Source organism: Crocodylus siamensis, chromosome 4 (genome assembly GCF_052110815.1).
Source record: "Crocodylus siamensis isolate JL-2025a chromosome 4, ASM5211081v1, whole genome shotgun sequence".
Lineage (NCBI taxonomy): Eukaryota > Metazoa > Chordata > Crocodylia > Crocodylidae > Crocodylus > Crocodylus siamensis.
In genome coordinates, this window is record NC_143398.1 from 204,969,234 (window position 1) to 204,985,466 (window position 16,233).

A 16,233-nucleotide genomic window follows, 5' to 3' on the forward strand; every position below is an offset into this window, starting at 1 on the left:
CCAGTACATGCAATCTCAAGAAATGAGTCATGAACGCATACCTCACAATCATGAACATTTAAAAAAAATCATATAGTTTTTGGGGTTGTCTTTTTATCTCCCACAATCCATCCTCAATATGTGGCAAATTTAACTAGTGTTTCCTCTAAGTGACACAGGCCTATTCAGTAGGAACTAAGATGGACTCAGTTAAGTGGTAGCTTGAGTCTACTCTCATGAAGTTATCAAGAAAGGTGATTTTTACCCTTTGGCATTCCAGCCCTTACCCCAACTGCCTGTCTTGGCTTAGATATTAACTCTTCCCTTCCAACCTAATTAATCCTGCTCCCTGTGTTATTTCTACTATCACCAGCCTCTACAAATTTTCTAACACCTCAACTCCTTCAAGGGTTCTTTTGCCTCCCTTCCAAGCCCTGAGGCACAGTTGCTACAGACCTCTTTCCAGGCTGAGTAGGCAGTTCCAGGAAGTCTCTACCTTCTCTTGTTGCCACATCCATTCCAAGTATTACACGGTTCAAGGGGAAAGGCAGAAGATCCATCCCCATTATTCATAAGGAGGTGGAAAGGGGAGGGGGTAAAGCAAAGCTGCTGGATTCTAGACTGTTCCTCTCTTTCCTTCCCCAAGAACAGTATTGCATCATTGAGTTTTCTTCCTGCTTTCTCAACAACCTACCTCAGTAAGCACTGCTATTGGAATTTACTCTTACAAAGTGATATGCTTACATTGTTTAATTAGGATGGTTAGATATTATGAGGAACATATAGACAAAGAGTATCTGGTAGAGACATTATGAATGACAGCAAAGTAGAATTTTGAAAACATTTCCTGTAAGTAACTCGTTTAAGTATTCACAAGGCATGTTCAAAGTAACATTTAGATTTGTAATGATTTGGGGATTCTATGTACAGCTTATGAATTGCTTGATAAGGGACTGAAACTCCATTGTGAATGTAGGATTTGTTCCCTCTCTGTTAGGACTGAAATTCCAAAGGGTGGAGAAACAGGATGGCCATTAAACCTTGATGGTCCTCTATTTCTATGGAAACCCCTATGGCTGTGACCCACAACAAATCAGTTTATCAAATCTAAACTCTATGGGGAATATTTAAGAAATGGGACATCTGGTGGTGGATCCCTCAGAGGACTGACTCAAGGTGGGTATTTGTTTTGTCTAGTTCTATATCTAATGGAAGCCACAGTAGAGTGCAGCTGGTTTTTAGAATCCTTACATCTTTCAATTTGCTTCATTTATCAAATCTCTTTGACAAGGTACAGCCTAAGCCCTGAGCACCTTCAAGGTTAGACTTCCGGGAAAGGGTGTGCTTCAAACCAGCGATCAGCACTGAACCTCATGTTAAGGGAACTGGGCTGTGAGATCCCATTTCTACCAAGAGGCAGCAGACAGAGCTGTGCTACAGTCTGCTTACACCAAGGAAAGCTTAAGAGCATGAGCCAGCTGTGGTGAGACCCAGCCAGCCCTGGTGAACACCCAGCTGGAGGAGCTCTCCGAAGTCTGTGTGGTAGTTTTAAAGTCAATGACAATTCTCTGATCTAATAGTACACTCTGATTCACTTCAGCAACTCAGAACATCTGAAAAATCTAAAGAAAGCTCAAATGGGTGTGGTATTAATATATCTCAGAATCTATATTGTTTATTTAAGCAGTAAGTGACCCCAAGAGCCAAGTACAATTTTTTTACATGTATAACAAAAAATAAACACTCAAAATGCACAGAAAAACACAAGTCACCTTTATTGTGATTAAAACGTCACATGAGATTTTGCAATTAAGGAGCGACTGTGGATTTGCATCACAAGAACGTATAGAAATCTCCAAATTTCCTGTACAGAAAGGTAGAATCCTCATGCCTGAGCAAGTCGTTCTAGCACCCTTCGGTAATCTGAAACAAGCTGTTGGAAGCTCTCCTCTAACTGTTCATGCTGCATGTTTAGGTCTATTTGGTTCAATTGGTTTGTCAACTCCTCTGGTCTCAGACATCTTCGCATCTTAGCCAACTCTCTCTGTTTTTTCTAAATAAGCAAACAAACAGTAGCTTAAGTGTAAATAACGTTAATAAAGGCCTTTACACTTGTATAGGAAATAATATTTAGGAAATAATTTCACTATATATTTCCTAAAATGTAACAATTTTAGAAACAAAAGCATCCGATGCAGCAAAGGTTCTTCTGGTAAAGCTTTTCCTTGAAAATCTAACAAGGAGAATGACAAAGTAAAAAAAAACAGCGATTTTTAATTTTGTCTGAAGCCAACAAGGTTGGGAATTTATTTGTTCTTTGTTCTCTGCAGTTTTTTGTAGTACATCTGTTTATATCAGCTAAATTTGGTATCTCTTTCAATTGATACTATTTTATATATTACTGCTATGCTGATGTTAAACAAGCTTATACACCATTCATGCTGATCTTTAGCCAAATTGCATCCCATCTCATTTAGCAATGACTACCCAATATAAATGTTAGCCTCTCCCCACCCTATTTAGGATAAGTCCCATAACAAAAGCAGACCTAATGTTAGGACAGTGGGGGTCAACCTTTTTGGCTGGTATGCCTCAAATTAACCCTATACCCACCACAAGTGCCACTCCAACCTCCTTCTGCAGCTTGGTTGGCTGCTCTGCTTTTTGTCCAATCTGTTGCTGCTCTGTTTTCTGCCTACCTGCCACTCTGCTGCCTGCCCCCTCCTGGTCTGCTACACAATCACTTGTGGCATGTATGCTGCATTCCTGCATTAGACTATTAAAATGATTTATACTAAACAGTCTTTTGAGAACAGCACTGAAGACCATGTGCATGAGAGAATAAGTATTAGTAGAAATATATCTTGTAGCTAGGGATCAAGCAGAGAAGAGCCAAAAGCCAAAAATGTTGCTGCACTAAGAAGGAAACTGCCTTCTATAACTGCATTGTATTTATATTTCCATAAATCTAACATAGCCTTCTAGCAAAAACCTCAAAGATAGTGGGAATTTAATCATACTGATTAAAACATAATTGACAAGAATCAACATCGATGAAGCAAATAGTTTGTCCACTTCCAGTCAGGAAACACAAGAATTGCTAAAGAGAAAGACAGCAGGTGTCAAACAATCCACAATCTGAGGAATGAAGAGGAATATAGGATTGAAGCTGACAACATATGAAATATATTGGCTTGTGTAACAGGGTGGCCTCCTCATCAGGTCTCCACCAGCCACCCTGGTCCTGGGGTAACAGCCTGCTTCGTTTTCCTGCCATGCCTTGATGGAAAAAACATGAGAGTTGTTACTAAGGTGGGAGGCTATCCATTTACTTGCCCTGCTGACAAGGGCCTAATACCCACTCCGACTTCCCCTCCACGGGTCCCATGCCTCACAGATGTTACTCTGGTGTTACTCTCTGGCCTATGGTCAGAGCAAACTGGGCACACAGTTGTAGCTCTTCTCTATCACCTTGGAGGGCTGCTCACATGCCACCCCTCTCTCACCAGGGTCTCATTTGCTCCGCTGGCTCTAACCCAGCCTCTTTCATATTGCTCTCTCTCAGGGCCACACTCATCCTGCCCAGCCTCATCCAGCTTCAGGCTTAGCCCTCCTCACTTTGGTCAGTCCCAGCACAGTCTGTTGGGGGTCTCGCGCTACCCTCACCTGAGCGTTGACACTGCGATTCTACAACCATAGACCCATTTCACTCCTGGCCCCTCACGGGGCCACTATGCCTCCACTAGGCCTCCTCACTCATCCACACTCATAGGGCCTGTCTGTTCATTGCCCGTCTCACTACTCGTCGCCCCTCTCACTCAGGGTCTCTCTTGCACCCCCATGCTTTCCTTTACTGCCTGGGCGTGGCCCCAGCTCCCTGTGCCAGCCTGAACTCTGCTTCTGGGCTTCCCCGGCTCATTACAACACCACCAGGGATGTGGGACTGGGGTTATAAGGCACCCCAACCCGCTTTTCACCAGGAAGGTAAATGGCTTGGCATTTCCTGGGGGCTCCCATGCCACTAGGAGCCTCAACAGACCACTCTTTCCCAGCAGGGTGCAGAAGTTTTACGTCTTACCCAGAACGACGGGTTACCTCCACCTCATAGCCCCTGCCCTTACCTCCTGATATTCCCAGAGCAGCCTCTCAGCCTAATGTTACTACCTTCCTTCCTGAAGCAAACTACAGCCCAGCTTTTATCACTGGGCCAAAATGGGTGCCCTCATCAGGCACCTGGCTGCTATCTGTTTTCTGCCCTTAAAGTGGCAGGTACCAAAGGTGCACTGCCACAGCTTGCTTTCTACCCTCTTCTTAAAACAGCTCAATATTATACTTGATTACAGATGTCCAAGGAAGGGTCTTAACTGAATTGGATACTTGAGGCCCAATCGTCTTCCTGAAATCCAGCAGCATTTTTCCTTTGCAATGTGTTTTACCCCTTCATAACTCCTTTGTCACTGAAAGTTGCCAGATTCCTTAATTTTACCTACTACAGAGTTCTTTACATTTTTTTCATATTTTGACCATAGAGTTTACCACTTCAATTTGCTATTAGTCTCCCACTTCTTCCAAAAATTAAGGAGCCAAGAGTTAAATGGGGAAACTATGTTTCATTTGATTATAGAAAAAAAGATCAGTTAGGATAGGCATTACTTCCTAAAAGGAGCAACAACAACCTCGTCACAAATCTTAAGATGCTGTTTCAAACAACCATGGAGCTAGTCGGCTCTCTGCCGTAATGGAATTAGGATTTTTTTCCCTCTTGATTACTAAACCCAAGTGACAGCAGTACAAAGCCCATGTCTCTGCTTGTCTTGATGTTTCAGGCTTTTCATAATCTTCATAAGAACAAATATTATTCTAGCTGTGTAAAAGTTTTCTGCTGGACTTTATAGTTTCCAGTATCCTGGAGGTGGTGGCAAATCTTCAAAGGGTAGCATGCATTATTGAAAATAAAAAGCTACCCCCTTACAAATTTAAAAAGCCTTTTTGTATCAACTGTACCTTAAAACACATATTAGGCTGCATGTGCAAAAACATCAAATCTTAGTTGTAGGAGCTGTTTTCTATAGTCAATTTCCCTTAGATTTACTGGGAGTAGTAGACAAAAATCCAGAAAGTTCACTCTCACATAGTGGGATCTTTTAAAGTGCTTAGCACTAGCCTAAACTTCACCCTGATTTCAATGGCAGCAGAATAAGGTCAAGAGTAAGCACTTCTGAAATTACCACCCTTAAATCTCCAGGCTTAAAGACAAGTTGTTCTGGTGTGCCTGGCTGAAAATGAGACCCTGCATCATAAAATCTTTGGCAATCTTTGACATCTCCTTCGGATAAGAGAACCAAAGGCAACATCGTCAATTACTATGGTATTAGATTCAGATTGGCTGTATCCAGTCTAATTTTCAAGGCACCTCTGGCTAGGATGGAGGGCACAAAGCTGACAACTTGACAGAACAGATGTCCATCTTCCAAGCATATCTGTCAGTGCTGGGAGCAGAAATAAGAACAGTATTATTATACAAGGAATTTCTGCTCTTAGAGATGCAAAAGGTAAAAATCATAGAGAACCCACTGGTTTAACTCTGTAACTTCTTGGCAGAATGATTTACTGAAACAGCCCTGTGTACTGTATATGTTCTTTATGTTGTCCTTTAAATCCTTTGATCACCTCTCGCATCTGGCAATATACACATAGACACATTCTACTGTCACAATCTAAAAAATAATAATTCTGGACTCTGGGGAAAAGGCAGGTTTCTACAACACAGATGAATCCACATTCTGATTAACCAAAGTCCCAATAACCATTTTTCTAGAAGCAGGTCACCAGTGCAATGAGGCCAAATGATGCGCCAGTTTCTGAAACTTGGAGATGTTGATCTTTCAGTTGCAAAAGACAGCTTCCTTGGAGGGTTGCAAGAGAATCATTGAAAAGTAGGGCTGGAAGGGACCTTTGGAGATCCAGTCCAACCCACAGCCAAAGACAAGATCATTCATATCCAAACCAACTAATACAAAGAGATATCAGCCAACGAACAAACTACTGTAGTTTCTCACATACAACACACCATGACAAAGAAAGAGCTGATGGAAATTGAAGTGCATATTTGTGAGAAACATGGCAAGAGCAGCTTCTGCCACTTACCAGGCAAAAGCAAATGTAACTCCGTGCTCAATCCACAGAGACCAATGAACAGTCTTGGCTCCCTACTACTATTACTCAATTGCTTACTACAAGGAAAGATTTTAAGTTCTTTATTTTTCCTTTCAAGAACAAGGTGTTTATCTTATTCTGGGATGCACTATATGCAAAAAAATAGAGTAACTCTGTTGAAACAATAAACAGGAAATACAAGATATCATCTTCAAGTTTTCATATAAAGAGTATTGATTGGTGGATTGAGATAGAAAAACAGATACCCAGTAGGGAGGCAGCTTAATAACAGGCATAAGGCAGAGGGCTAAGAGTGGGTGTCCAAAGTGAAGCTACAGATGTCATGTATGGGAACTGTGCTGATGTAAGCTACATATTCATGCTGGGATATGAGCTCCAAGAAACTTCTACAAAAACTGTCACAGTAACAACAGCTATGGTTATACTTCCCAGTGACTGATGGGAAGTGTATCACCCTGCTGCTGATACGTAAGAAAGAACAGAATTCAAGGTTGCTATTGCATACTGTGCAGTAGCTCTGCAGGCCAAGTAAGTATTAAGAATATTCTAATCAAAGCAAGCAAATCTGATTTTGAAAAAAACTCATATGGGGTAGAAAAATGTCAATTCTGCCCCCAAAATCACTTCCCAGAAGTGCACTCCTTTCACCCACTAAGCCACAATTAAAAGCATTTAATCATTTTGAAGAAAAATCTACCTTCGTGTTCCTAAAGGGAAGATTTTTCTTCTTTAAAGCTAGTCAAGTCCACACTACACTCTTTCATAGAGGGGATTAAAAAAAAAAAAGGAACAGAAATCCTGTTTTATGCCCTAAACAAGCATCTTGTGCACAACTTACAAATAGGCCATCGTCTTAACTCCAAACTATGACAGGTGTCATCATGTCCCATTTAGCACCATACCAAATCTTTTGCCTTTAAATAATTGCTTTGAAAAAAAGAAACTGCATCTTAGCACTTACAACACTGAGGGTTACATGGTGTGTAAGTCCCTTCAACTTAGACTGCAGTAAGGACAAGGAGTGTACTTGGTAGCCATGTTTGTCTGAGACAAAAAAGACATAAAAAGCTAGAACTAGAACCAAGAGTTCTAGTTTTTTGTATGTAATGACAAGGAGTATCTTGTTTGGTATTTACACCGTTAACAAAATATTTACAAAGTTAACAAAATCAGAAGCATCACCCACAGTAGTCATCACAGCAGCCCTAAGAAATTTCCTTGAGCCTACAACTTAGCACAAATACATAAAAAGTGGCTTCTCTGTTAGCCTAAACAGTTCAAAAGTAGACATGTTACAGGACTTCTGTATTCAGTTCATTTGTACTGTGGCTAGCTAGGAAATGGCCATAAGAATAGAATATAGCTGTCATGACATTGATTGTTTTGAGCACTCCGAAATAATTCTGTATTTGTACAGTGCTGCAGATCTAAAGCACTTTACAAATAGCAAGGTTTTGCACCTATGTTAATAAAGGTATTAAGAATACAAGATGCATCCCTGAGGTAAAGACATTTTAAATGTTTGACAGTATAAAAAGCTGTTTAAAATAATAGGTTTTAGTTTGTACATGCCCAACTTGGATATACACAACTGCAACTGATATCAAGAGAAGTTTTGGAGGCTCAATACTTTTGCCTAGAGCAAGCACAGAGTTGTGAGTCAAAGTCTCAAGGTTTAATCCTGGTTAATGATTTCTGCAACTTCAAAATACAGTTTAGAGTCTGCTTAGTAATGTTTGTGAAGGACATACTAATGAGCTGAAGCCCTGTGGTCTGGCTTTCAGCAACTTGCAAAGAATATTCTGATGAGGTCAGCAGCATGAACTGTCTGTCTGTCAAGCTAGATGACTGGAAGAGGGCCAATGTGGTCCCCATTTTCAAAAAAGGGAGGAAGGAGGACCCAGGAAATTATAGGCCTGTTAGTCTTACCTCGGTCCTGGGGAAGCTCTTTGAGAAAATTATGCAGGAACATATCTGCGAGGGGCAAGCAGGGGAGTGTATGCTTAGGGACAACAAACATGAGTTAAATTAGAGGCAGGTCCTGTCAGACCAACCTGGTGGCCTTCTGTGATCAGGTCACAAAATCCTTGGATGCAGGTGTCGCAGTGGACAGTCTTTCTGGACTTTAAGAAAGGCTTCGATACCGTCTCTCACCCCATTCTCGTTAAAAAATTAGGAGATTGCGGTGTTGATGCCTACACAGTCAGATGGCTCACCAATTGGCTGGAGGGCCGCACCCAAAGAGTGGTGGTGGATGTCATTTTCGACCCGGAGGGATGTGGGCAGTGGGGTCCCCCAGGGCTCAGACCTTGGGCCTGCACTGTTCAACATCTTCATCAGCTACTTGGACGAGGGGGTGAAAAGCACCTTGTTCAAATTTGCGGATGACACTAAGATGTGGAGAGAAGTGGGCACGCTAGAAGGGAAGAGACAGGCTGCAGCTGGATTTCGACAGGTTGCAGGGGTGGGCGGATGAGAATAAGATGGGATTCAATACTGACAAGTGCAGGTTACTGTACCTAGGGAGGAAGAACCAGCACCATACCTACAAGCTGGGGAACTTGCCCCTTATCAGCACAGAGACAGAAAAAGATCTTGGAGTCATTATAGACTCCAAGATGAACATGGGTCACCAATGTGGGGACACAGTCAGGAAGGCTAACCGCACCTTGTCATGCATCCACAGATACATCATGAGCAGGCCCAAGGAGGTAATCCTCCCCCCTCTGTGCGACATTGGTCAGGCTGCAGCTGGAGTACTGTGTCCAGTTCTGGGCGTCGTGCTTCAGGAGGGATGTGGACAGCATGGAGAGGGTCCAGAGGGCCACTTGCATGATCAGGGGGCAGTAGGGCAGGCCCTACGAGGAGAGGCTATGAGACCTGAACCTGTTTAGCCTCCACAAGAGAAGGCTGAGAGGGTATCTGGTGGCCGTCTATAAACTGGTCAAGGGAGACCAGGAGGCAATGGGAGATCCCTGTTCCCCTGAGCACTACTGGGAGCAGCAAGGAATAACGGTCATAAATTGACGGAGAGTAGAGTCAGGCTAGATGCCAGGAGGCACTACTTTACAGTCAGGGTGGCTAGGATCTGGAACCAACTTCCAAGGGAAGTGGTGCTCGCTCCTACCTTGGGGGTCTTCAAAAGGAGGCTAGACAGCCACTTAGCTGAGGTCATTTGACCCCAGCATCCTTTCCTGCCCATGGCAGGGGGTCGGACTTGATGATCTGCTCAGGTCCCTTCTCACCCTACCAACTATGAAACATGTATATTGACATGAAAATGCAGGAGCACAGAATGCACATGGAACTTTCAGCAGCGAGGTCTACACAGCATAATGGAAGCTGCAAAATATGGCATAATTTAAATTTCTGGCAAATCTTAATTGTGAACAGCAAAATGTGGTTCACCTCTGTGACCCAGAAACTCTCTCCTTGCCAAACATCAAAGTCCTGCCGCAGACCATAGAGACATTAACCTCTTAAAGAAAAGGTCATAATTTTATAAAGCTTCCGTTAGATAATTAGATCAAAGTTTCCTTTTAGATCATCTTGAAACAGAAACAATTGCCACCTCCTTTTACACATGCACATAATATAGTACAACTGCAACTTTTATGGATCATTATAGTATTTCCCAAATTGTGAATTTCTTCAGATTTAAAAATAAAAAAAACCTTCAGAGATATTACTATTCATGTTTATATTTCAAAATAAATATCTGGTTAAATGTCCTTACTAGCAATGTCAGTTGTTCAAATCATCTATTTAATCTATGGACATAAAATTCTCAAAACTTTTTCTAAAATAAAAACACTGTATGAATCATTCAGTTACACCTCTCTGTGGAAAAGCAAAATGAGAACTGCTTAAATGAACCAGTATAGCTAAACATGTATTTAGTGATTCAGTAATAATAACAATATCTGAAGTTTCAGATTTGAAGGGCTTGAGCTATACAGAAAAAGCAAAACCAATTATCAGCTCTGTCCTCATGCATTGCTCTAGCCCTACCTAACCTGCTTTACCAGCAGGTAAAATCTTACAAATTTTCAGCTACATTTTCTCCTCCCTTTTACCCCATGAATGCATTTTCAGCTGCTTAAACTTTAATGTCCCAAACAATTTCACCTCTGGAATCAGGCAAGCCATGTCCACCCAACACAGAGGTGTTGTACTCTGTGAGAAAAGAGGGGAAAGAACCGGTGTGAATAAGATGGAAGATACCGATTTTGAATTTTAGCTGACGTCAAATCTGGAAAGAGATTTTCAGCCTAGATAGCTAATAGGGCCGTGCGAAGCTTCAGTCCCTGATTCAATTCAGTGGAGATTCATCTCGATTTGGTGGCTGAATCTCTGAATCAGAATTGAATCAGACAACCCTTTAATTTATCCAAATTGAATTGGAACCCTCTGAATTGATTCGGAAAGATTTGGTGATTCGGACATAGACAGCTTTAAATGTTTTTTCCACATGCCTTGAGATAGCTTGTGGCGGCTCGGGAGTGCTGTGATTTTTCATAGACATAGACATCATCAGGGCTGGAAGGGACCTCGGGAGATCATCGAGTCCAGCCCCCTGCCCAAAGGGCAGGAAGTCAGCTGGGGTCATAGCATCCCAGCAAGATAAGCATCCAATTTACTCTTGAAGGTGTTCAATGTAGGTGCTTGAACCACCTCCGATGGCAGATTGTTCCAGACCTTGGGGGCTCGGACAGTAAAGAAATTCTTCCTTATGTCCAGCCTGAAACGGTCTTGCAGGAGTTTGTGACCGTTTGACCTCGTCATCCCTTGGGGCGCTCTGGTGAACAGATGTTCCCCCAGATCCTGGTGGTCACCCGATAAACTTATAGGTGGCCATCAGATCACCCCTGAGCTTGCGCTTTTCCAGGCTAAAGAGCCCCATGGCTCTCAGCCTGTCATCGTAAGATCTGTTTTCCTGATCTCTGATCATGCGCGTGGCTCTCCTCTGCACTCTCTCAAGCTTCTCCACATCCTTTTTGAATTGTGGAGCCCAAAACTGGACGCAGTACTCCAGGTGCGGCCTCACCGAGGCCGAGTACAAGGGGAGAATGACGTCCCGGGATTTGCTCGAGAAGCATCTATGGATGCACGCCAGCATTTTGGTCGCTTTATTAGCCGCAGCATCGCATTGCAGGCTCATGTTCATCTTGTGGTCAATGATGACCCCTAAGTCTCTTTCTTCTGTAGTGCTATCCAACGTAGCACTGCCGAGCCTATAAGGAAGCTGCAGGTTTTTCCTCCCAAGGTGGAGAACCTTGCATTTTTCGGTGTTAAACACCATCAGGTTCTCATCTGCCCATTTGCTGAGCTTGTCCAGGTCAGCCTGGATCACCCGCCTGTCTTCTGGCGTGGATGCTTTGCCCCAAAGTTTGGTGTCATCGGCGAACATGGCCAGTCCACTCCTGACTCCAATGTCCACATCATTAATGAAGATGTTGAACAGTATGGGTCCAAGGACAGAGCCTTGAGGGACCCCACTGGTCACAGGGCACCTCTATGAATGACTGCCATCAATTACAACCCTCTGGGTCCGACCACGGAGCCAGTTTCCTAGCCAGCGGATTGTGGTGGAGCCAAGGCCACAACTGGCCAGTCTGGCCAAGAGGTGATCATGGGATACCAGATCAAAAGCTTTTTTGAAGTCAAGATATATGACATCAATCTTTTCTCCCTGGTCCAGGTGATAGGTCACCCAGTCATAGAAGGAAATGAGATTGGTCAAACAAGACCTACCCGCAACAAACCCGTGCTGGCTATCCCTTAGGATGTTAGCCTGGGCCAGTCCCTCAAGGATGGCCTCCTTAATAAACTTTTCTAAGATCTTCCCCAGGATAGAAGTCAGGCTAATGGGCCTGTAGTTACCCGGATCCACTCTCCTCCCTTTCTTGAAGATCAGTACCACATTGGCCTTCTTCCAGTCTTCGGGCACTACAGAGCACCAGGAGTTTTCAAAGATCCGTGCCAGGGGCTGGGCTATGACGCTCGCCAGCTCCTTGAGTACCCTGGGGTGCAGGTTGTCAGGGCCGGCTGACTTGAAGGTATCCAGCTTCTTAAGATGTTCCTTCACGAGGTCAGAATTGATGGAGGGTAGGGGATCCCCATCACCCGGATCTCCCTGTCCCATAGCAGGCATGGGCGTCCCATAGGACTGATTAAAGACTGACGCAAAGTACCTATTTAATAGGTTGGCTTTTTCCTGGGCGTCAGTTGTCAGTTGCCCCATCTGGTTTAGCAGGGGTCCAACGTTGCCCTTGCTTTTCCTCCGGCTCCCCACATATCTGAAAAAGGACTTTTTGTTGTCCTTGATGCTTGAAGCTAGTCGGAGTTCAGTTGCAGCCTTGGCTTTCCTGGTTTGCTCCCTGCAGGACCAGACCAGCGCAGAATAATTCTCCTTGGAGGTGAATCCCGTCCTCCATCCTTTGTAGGCTTTCCTTTTTAGCCGCAGGAGGTCTGCTAGGTCCCTGGAGAGCCAGGAGGGCTGCTGTGCCTTCTTGCTGCCTTTCCTCCATGTTGGAATAGATTTAGCTTGTGCATTGAGGATCGCTTCCTTGAAAAGCAACCACTCTTCTTGAACTCCCATCTCCCTGGGGTCATGGTCCCTAAGGGCCTGACCGACTAGCCTCTTGAGCTTGTCAAAGTCGGCTTTTCTGAAGTCAAGGACTTCTGTGTGGCTGACTGACTTGCCAGCTTTACGGCGGATGGTGAAGGTGATCAGCTCGTGGTTGCTGTCACCCAGCTTCCCATCGATCACTAGGTCGCCGATTAGGTCGTCCCCCGTAGCCAGTACCAGGTCGAGCAGTGCTTTGCCTCTTGTTGGCCCATAGACTTCTTGAGTCAGGTAGAGGTCATCCACGCACGACAGAAAGCTTTGCGACCGCTCGGATTTTGCTGAGTGATCTTCCCACGAGATGTCCGGGTAATTGAAGTCCCCCATGACAACCAAGGTCCTGGAGGAAGCGGCCTCAGTCAGTTCCCAGACAAACTCCTGGTCAAGCTCAGGACTTTGAGTGGGAGGTCCGTAGTAGACTCCCACCGTTGTGTCCTGTGACATTCCCCACGAATTTTTATCCAGAGGGTCTCTAGCTGTCCATGCTGGTTGCCAACCTCAGCTTGCAGGGACAGGTAGCTTTCCTTCACATGGAGAGCTACACCCCCGCCCCTTTTGTCAACACGATCCCTCCTGTACAGAGTATAGCCCTCTATACCCGTGGTCCAGTCATGGGTGGAGTCCCACCAGGTCTCCGTTATCTCAATGACATCATAATTCTTTGCACTGAGCAGGAGGATGAGCTCCTCGTGCTTGTTGCCCAGGCTCCTGGCATTAGTGTACAGGCAGGCAAGTGTGCCCTTGGGGGCTCTTGCCTTGCCCACAGATTGTGCCAGGGCTGGGGCAGGGGTGGGCTCCCTTAAGTGCCTTGGTCTGCTGGCTTTGCAAGGGTCGCTCAGCAGGCCAGCAGTGGCAGTAGTCCCCCCATCCCCCAGCGGGCTTAGTTTAAAGCCCGGTGGAGCAGGTCAGCCAGCCTGGCTGAGAAGAGCCTCCTCCCCAGGGGAGAGAGGTGGAGGCCATCTCTTCCCAGCAGCTCGCTGCCTCTCTCTCCAAAGAGCGAGCTGTGGTCATGGAAGCCAAAGCCTTCCCGATGACACCAGCGCCGCAGTCTTTGGTTCACTACGTGGATCCTCCTCTCCCTCCTCAGCCCATAGCCCGAGACTGGGAGGATCGACGAAAACACCACCTGAGCTCCCAGACTCCTAAGCCCCGCTCCCAAATCCCTGTAGCACCTCATGACCTGGCTGGGGGTGCTCCGAGCCATGTCATTGGTGCCCACATGAATAAGGAGCATGGAGTAGTGGTCTGTGGGCCGGAGGAGCTGTGGGATCCTCTCCGCAATGTCTCGGATGCGGGCCCCCGGGAAGCAGCAGACTTCCCGGGCTAAGGGGTCGGGGTGGCAGATTGCCCCCTCAGTCCCCCGCAGGATGGAGTCTCCCACAACAAACACCTTACGCTTTGTCTTGGGGAGAGTGGGGGCAGTAGCTGTGGTTGAGCCTGGGTTGCCTGCGGGAGCTGGCAACTGAGCAGGCTCTGCTGGGGCTGCAAGAGGTGCGAATCTGTTGCTAAGCTCTGGCGAGGGAGGGGCCTTGGTGCAGCGGGCCTTAGGGCCCCTGACTGGGCAGAGCAGGAGGTCCCAGAGTCCTCCTTAGTCCTGGAGGGAGAGTGTGCTCTACGCTGTGGCTCCCGGGGGAGAAGGGCCTGGCAGTAGGAGTCTATCTCCTGCTCGCAGTCCCTGATAGCACCCAGTCTCTGGACTGTGGCCTGGAGCTCCTCTAGCTGGCGCGCCAGAGACCCTAGTAGGGAGCAGACCCCGCAAGGGGAGGTGGCGATGCTCCTGGGCCCCAGAGCCTGAAAAAGGGACAGGCAGCCTCTGCAGCCAAGAGCCAGGGGCTCCGTCTGGGTGGCCGTCTCCAAGGTGCCCGATGGGGGGGCCGCAGAGCCCGAGGGGACCCTTGGGGTGCGGCGTGTGCCCATCCGTGTCATGCCCCTCTGGTAGGCTGGGGCGCATGGAGCATCCCAACAGGAGCACTGGGGGTGCTCCCCAGCGTGCTTGGCAGTAGATCTGGAAGTGGATCAGAAGCACTTTCAGTCCACTTCCAGGTCTGCTGGAGGGCATGCAGGGGGCCCCACCCAGCTCAGTGACTGGTGCCTTCTGGGTTTGGGGGGACATCCGGGGTCTCCCTGCGACTGACTGCTGAACCAGAGGGCTGTGGGGTTGGGGGAGGCCGCCCACGTGCTCCCCAGGGGACTGGAAGCGGACCGGAAGTACTTCTGGTGCACTTCTGGATTTCGCCACTGAGCACATGGGGCGCCCCACTGTGTTTGTGTTGGATGCTCCATCTGCCCCAGTATCGCTGTGTTCATGAGCTGTGCCTGGTACCTCAAGCTACGTAGAAAAATAAATTTAAAAGCTGTGTCTATGTTCAAACCACTGATTCTCAGAATCAACATCGAATCTTCATATCTGAATTGAATCGAGGACAGTGATCCGAATCAACAAATTGAATCACTATCCCCAATTCGGGCCAATTCCAAATCCTTATCGATTTTGCACACCCCTAAAAGCTAACAGCAGCTAGCAGGAAATGGAATGCAACCCACTGGGAAGATGGGGCCCAGTTCGAACAGACAAGTGGGGTAAATTAGTAGGGCTGTGCAAAGCTTTGGTCCCCTATTCAGTTCGGCAGGGATTCGGCCCAATCTGGTGGCCAAATCTCTGAATCTGAATCGAATCAGAAGACCCTTTACTCTCTCCAAATCGACTCGGAACCCTCGGAATCAATTTGGAGAGATTCGGTGATTCAGACATAGAGACAGCTTTGAAAGTTTTTTCTACATCCCTCTAGGTAGCAGCGGCTAATGAATGCTGTGGCACATGGAACATCCCACTGAAACACAGGGGGCTCCCCAGCATGCTTAGTGGCAGACCCAGAAGTGGACCAGAAGCACTTCCAGGTCCACCTGGGAGCGTGCTGGCGGGGGGGGGGCACCCAGGGTCCTCCTGCAGCTGATCGCTGGGCCGGGGGGGCATGGAGGGGGGTCCCCAGCATGCTCTCCGGCAGACCTGGAAGTGGACCGAAAATACAGTCCACTTCCAAGTTTGCTGCCAAGCACCCTGCGCTGCTGTGGGACACTGCATCCACCCCAGCACTGCAGTGATCATGAGCTGTGCTGCTACTTCAAGGTATGTAGAAAAAACTTTTAAAGCTGTGCCTGTGTCTGAATCACTGATGCACCGAATCAGCATTGAATCGTCCAATTCAGATTTGGCCGAACTGAATCGGGGACAGTGATCCAAATCAATGGATTGAATCACTGTCCCCAATTCAGGCCCAACCCGAATCAAATAGGGCCCGTTTCACACACCCCTATAAATTATCTCACGTTGAGCTCCATGTTGCCATAGTTAGTCTGCTGTTGGTACCACATCTAGCTCATTTATAGCTAAGATTAGGAATATCTAGGGTGCAGTCTGCCTATAAAACTGAAAAGATGAAAATGGACAA

The 16,233-nt window shown here is 46.3% G+C and overlaps 1 protein-coding gene across 1 annotated transcript in view; it reads right to left on the reverse strand.

Annotated features, from left to right (window-relative positions):
- Positions 1 to 1,731: 1,731 nt before the first annotated feature.
- Positions 1,732 to 16,233, reverse strand: part of HAT1 (histone acetyltransferase 1) — a 50,707-nt gene continuing 36,205 nt past the window's right edge. Inside the window, exon 11 of the mRNA XM_090045485.1 lies at positions 1,732 to 2,032. Coding sequence (XP_089901611.1) covers positions 1,865 to 2,032 — 168 coding nt within the window. The 3' untranslated portion in view covers positions 1,732 to 1,864. The remainder of the gene's footprint in view (positions 2,033 to 16,233) is intronic.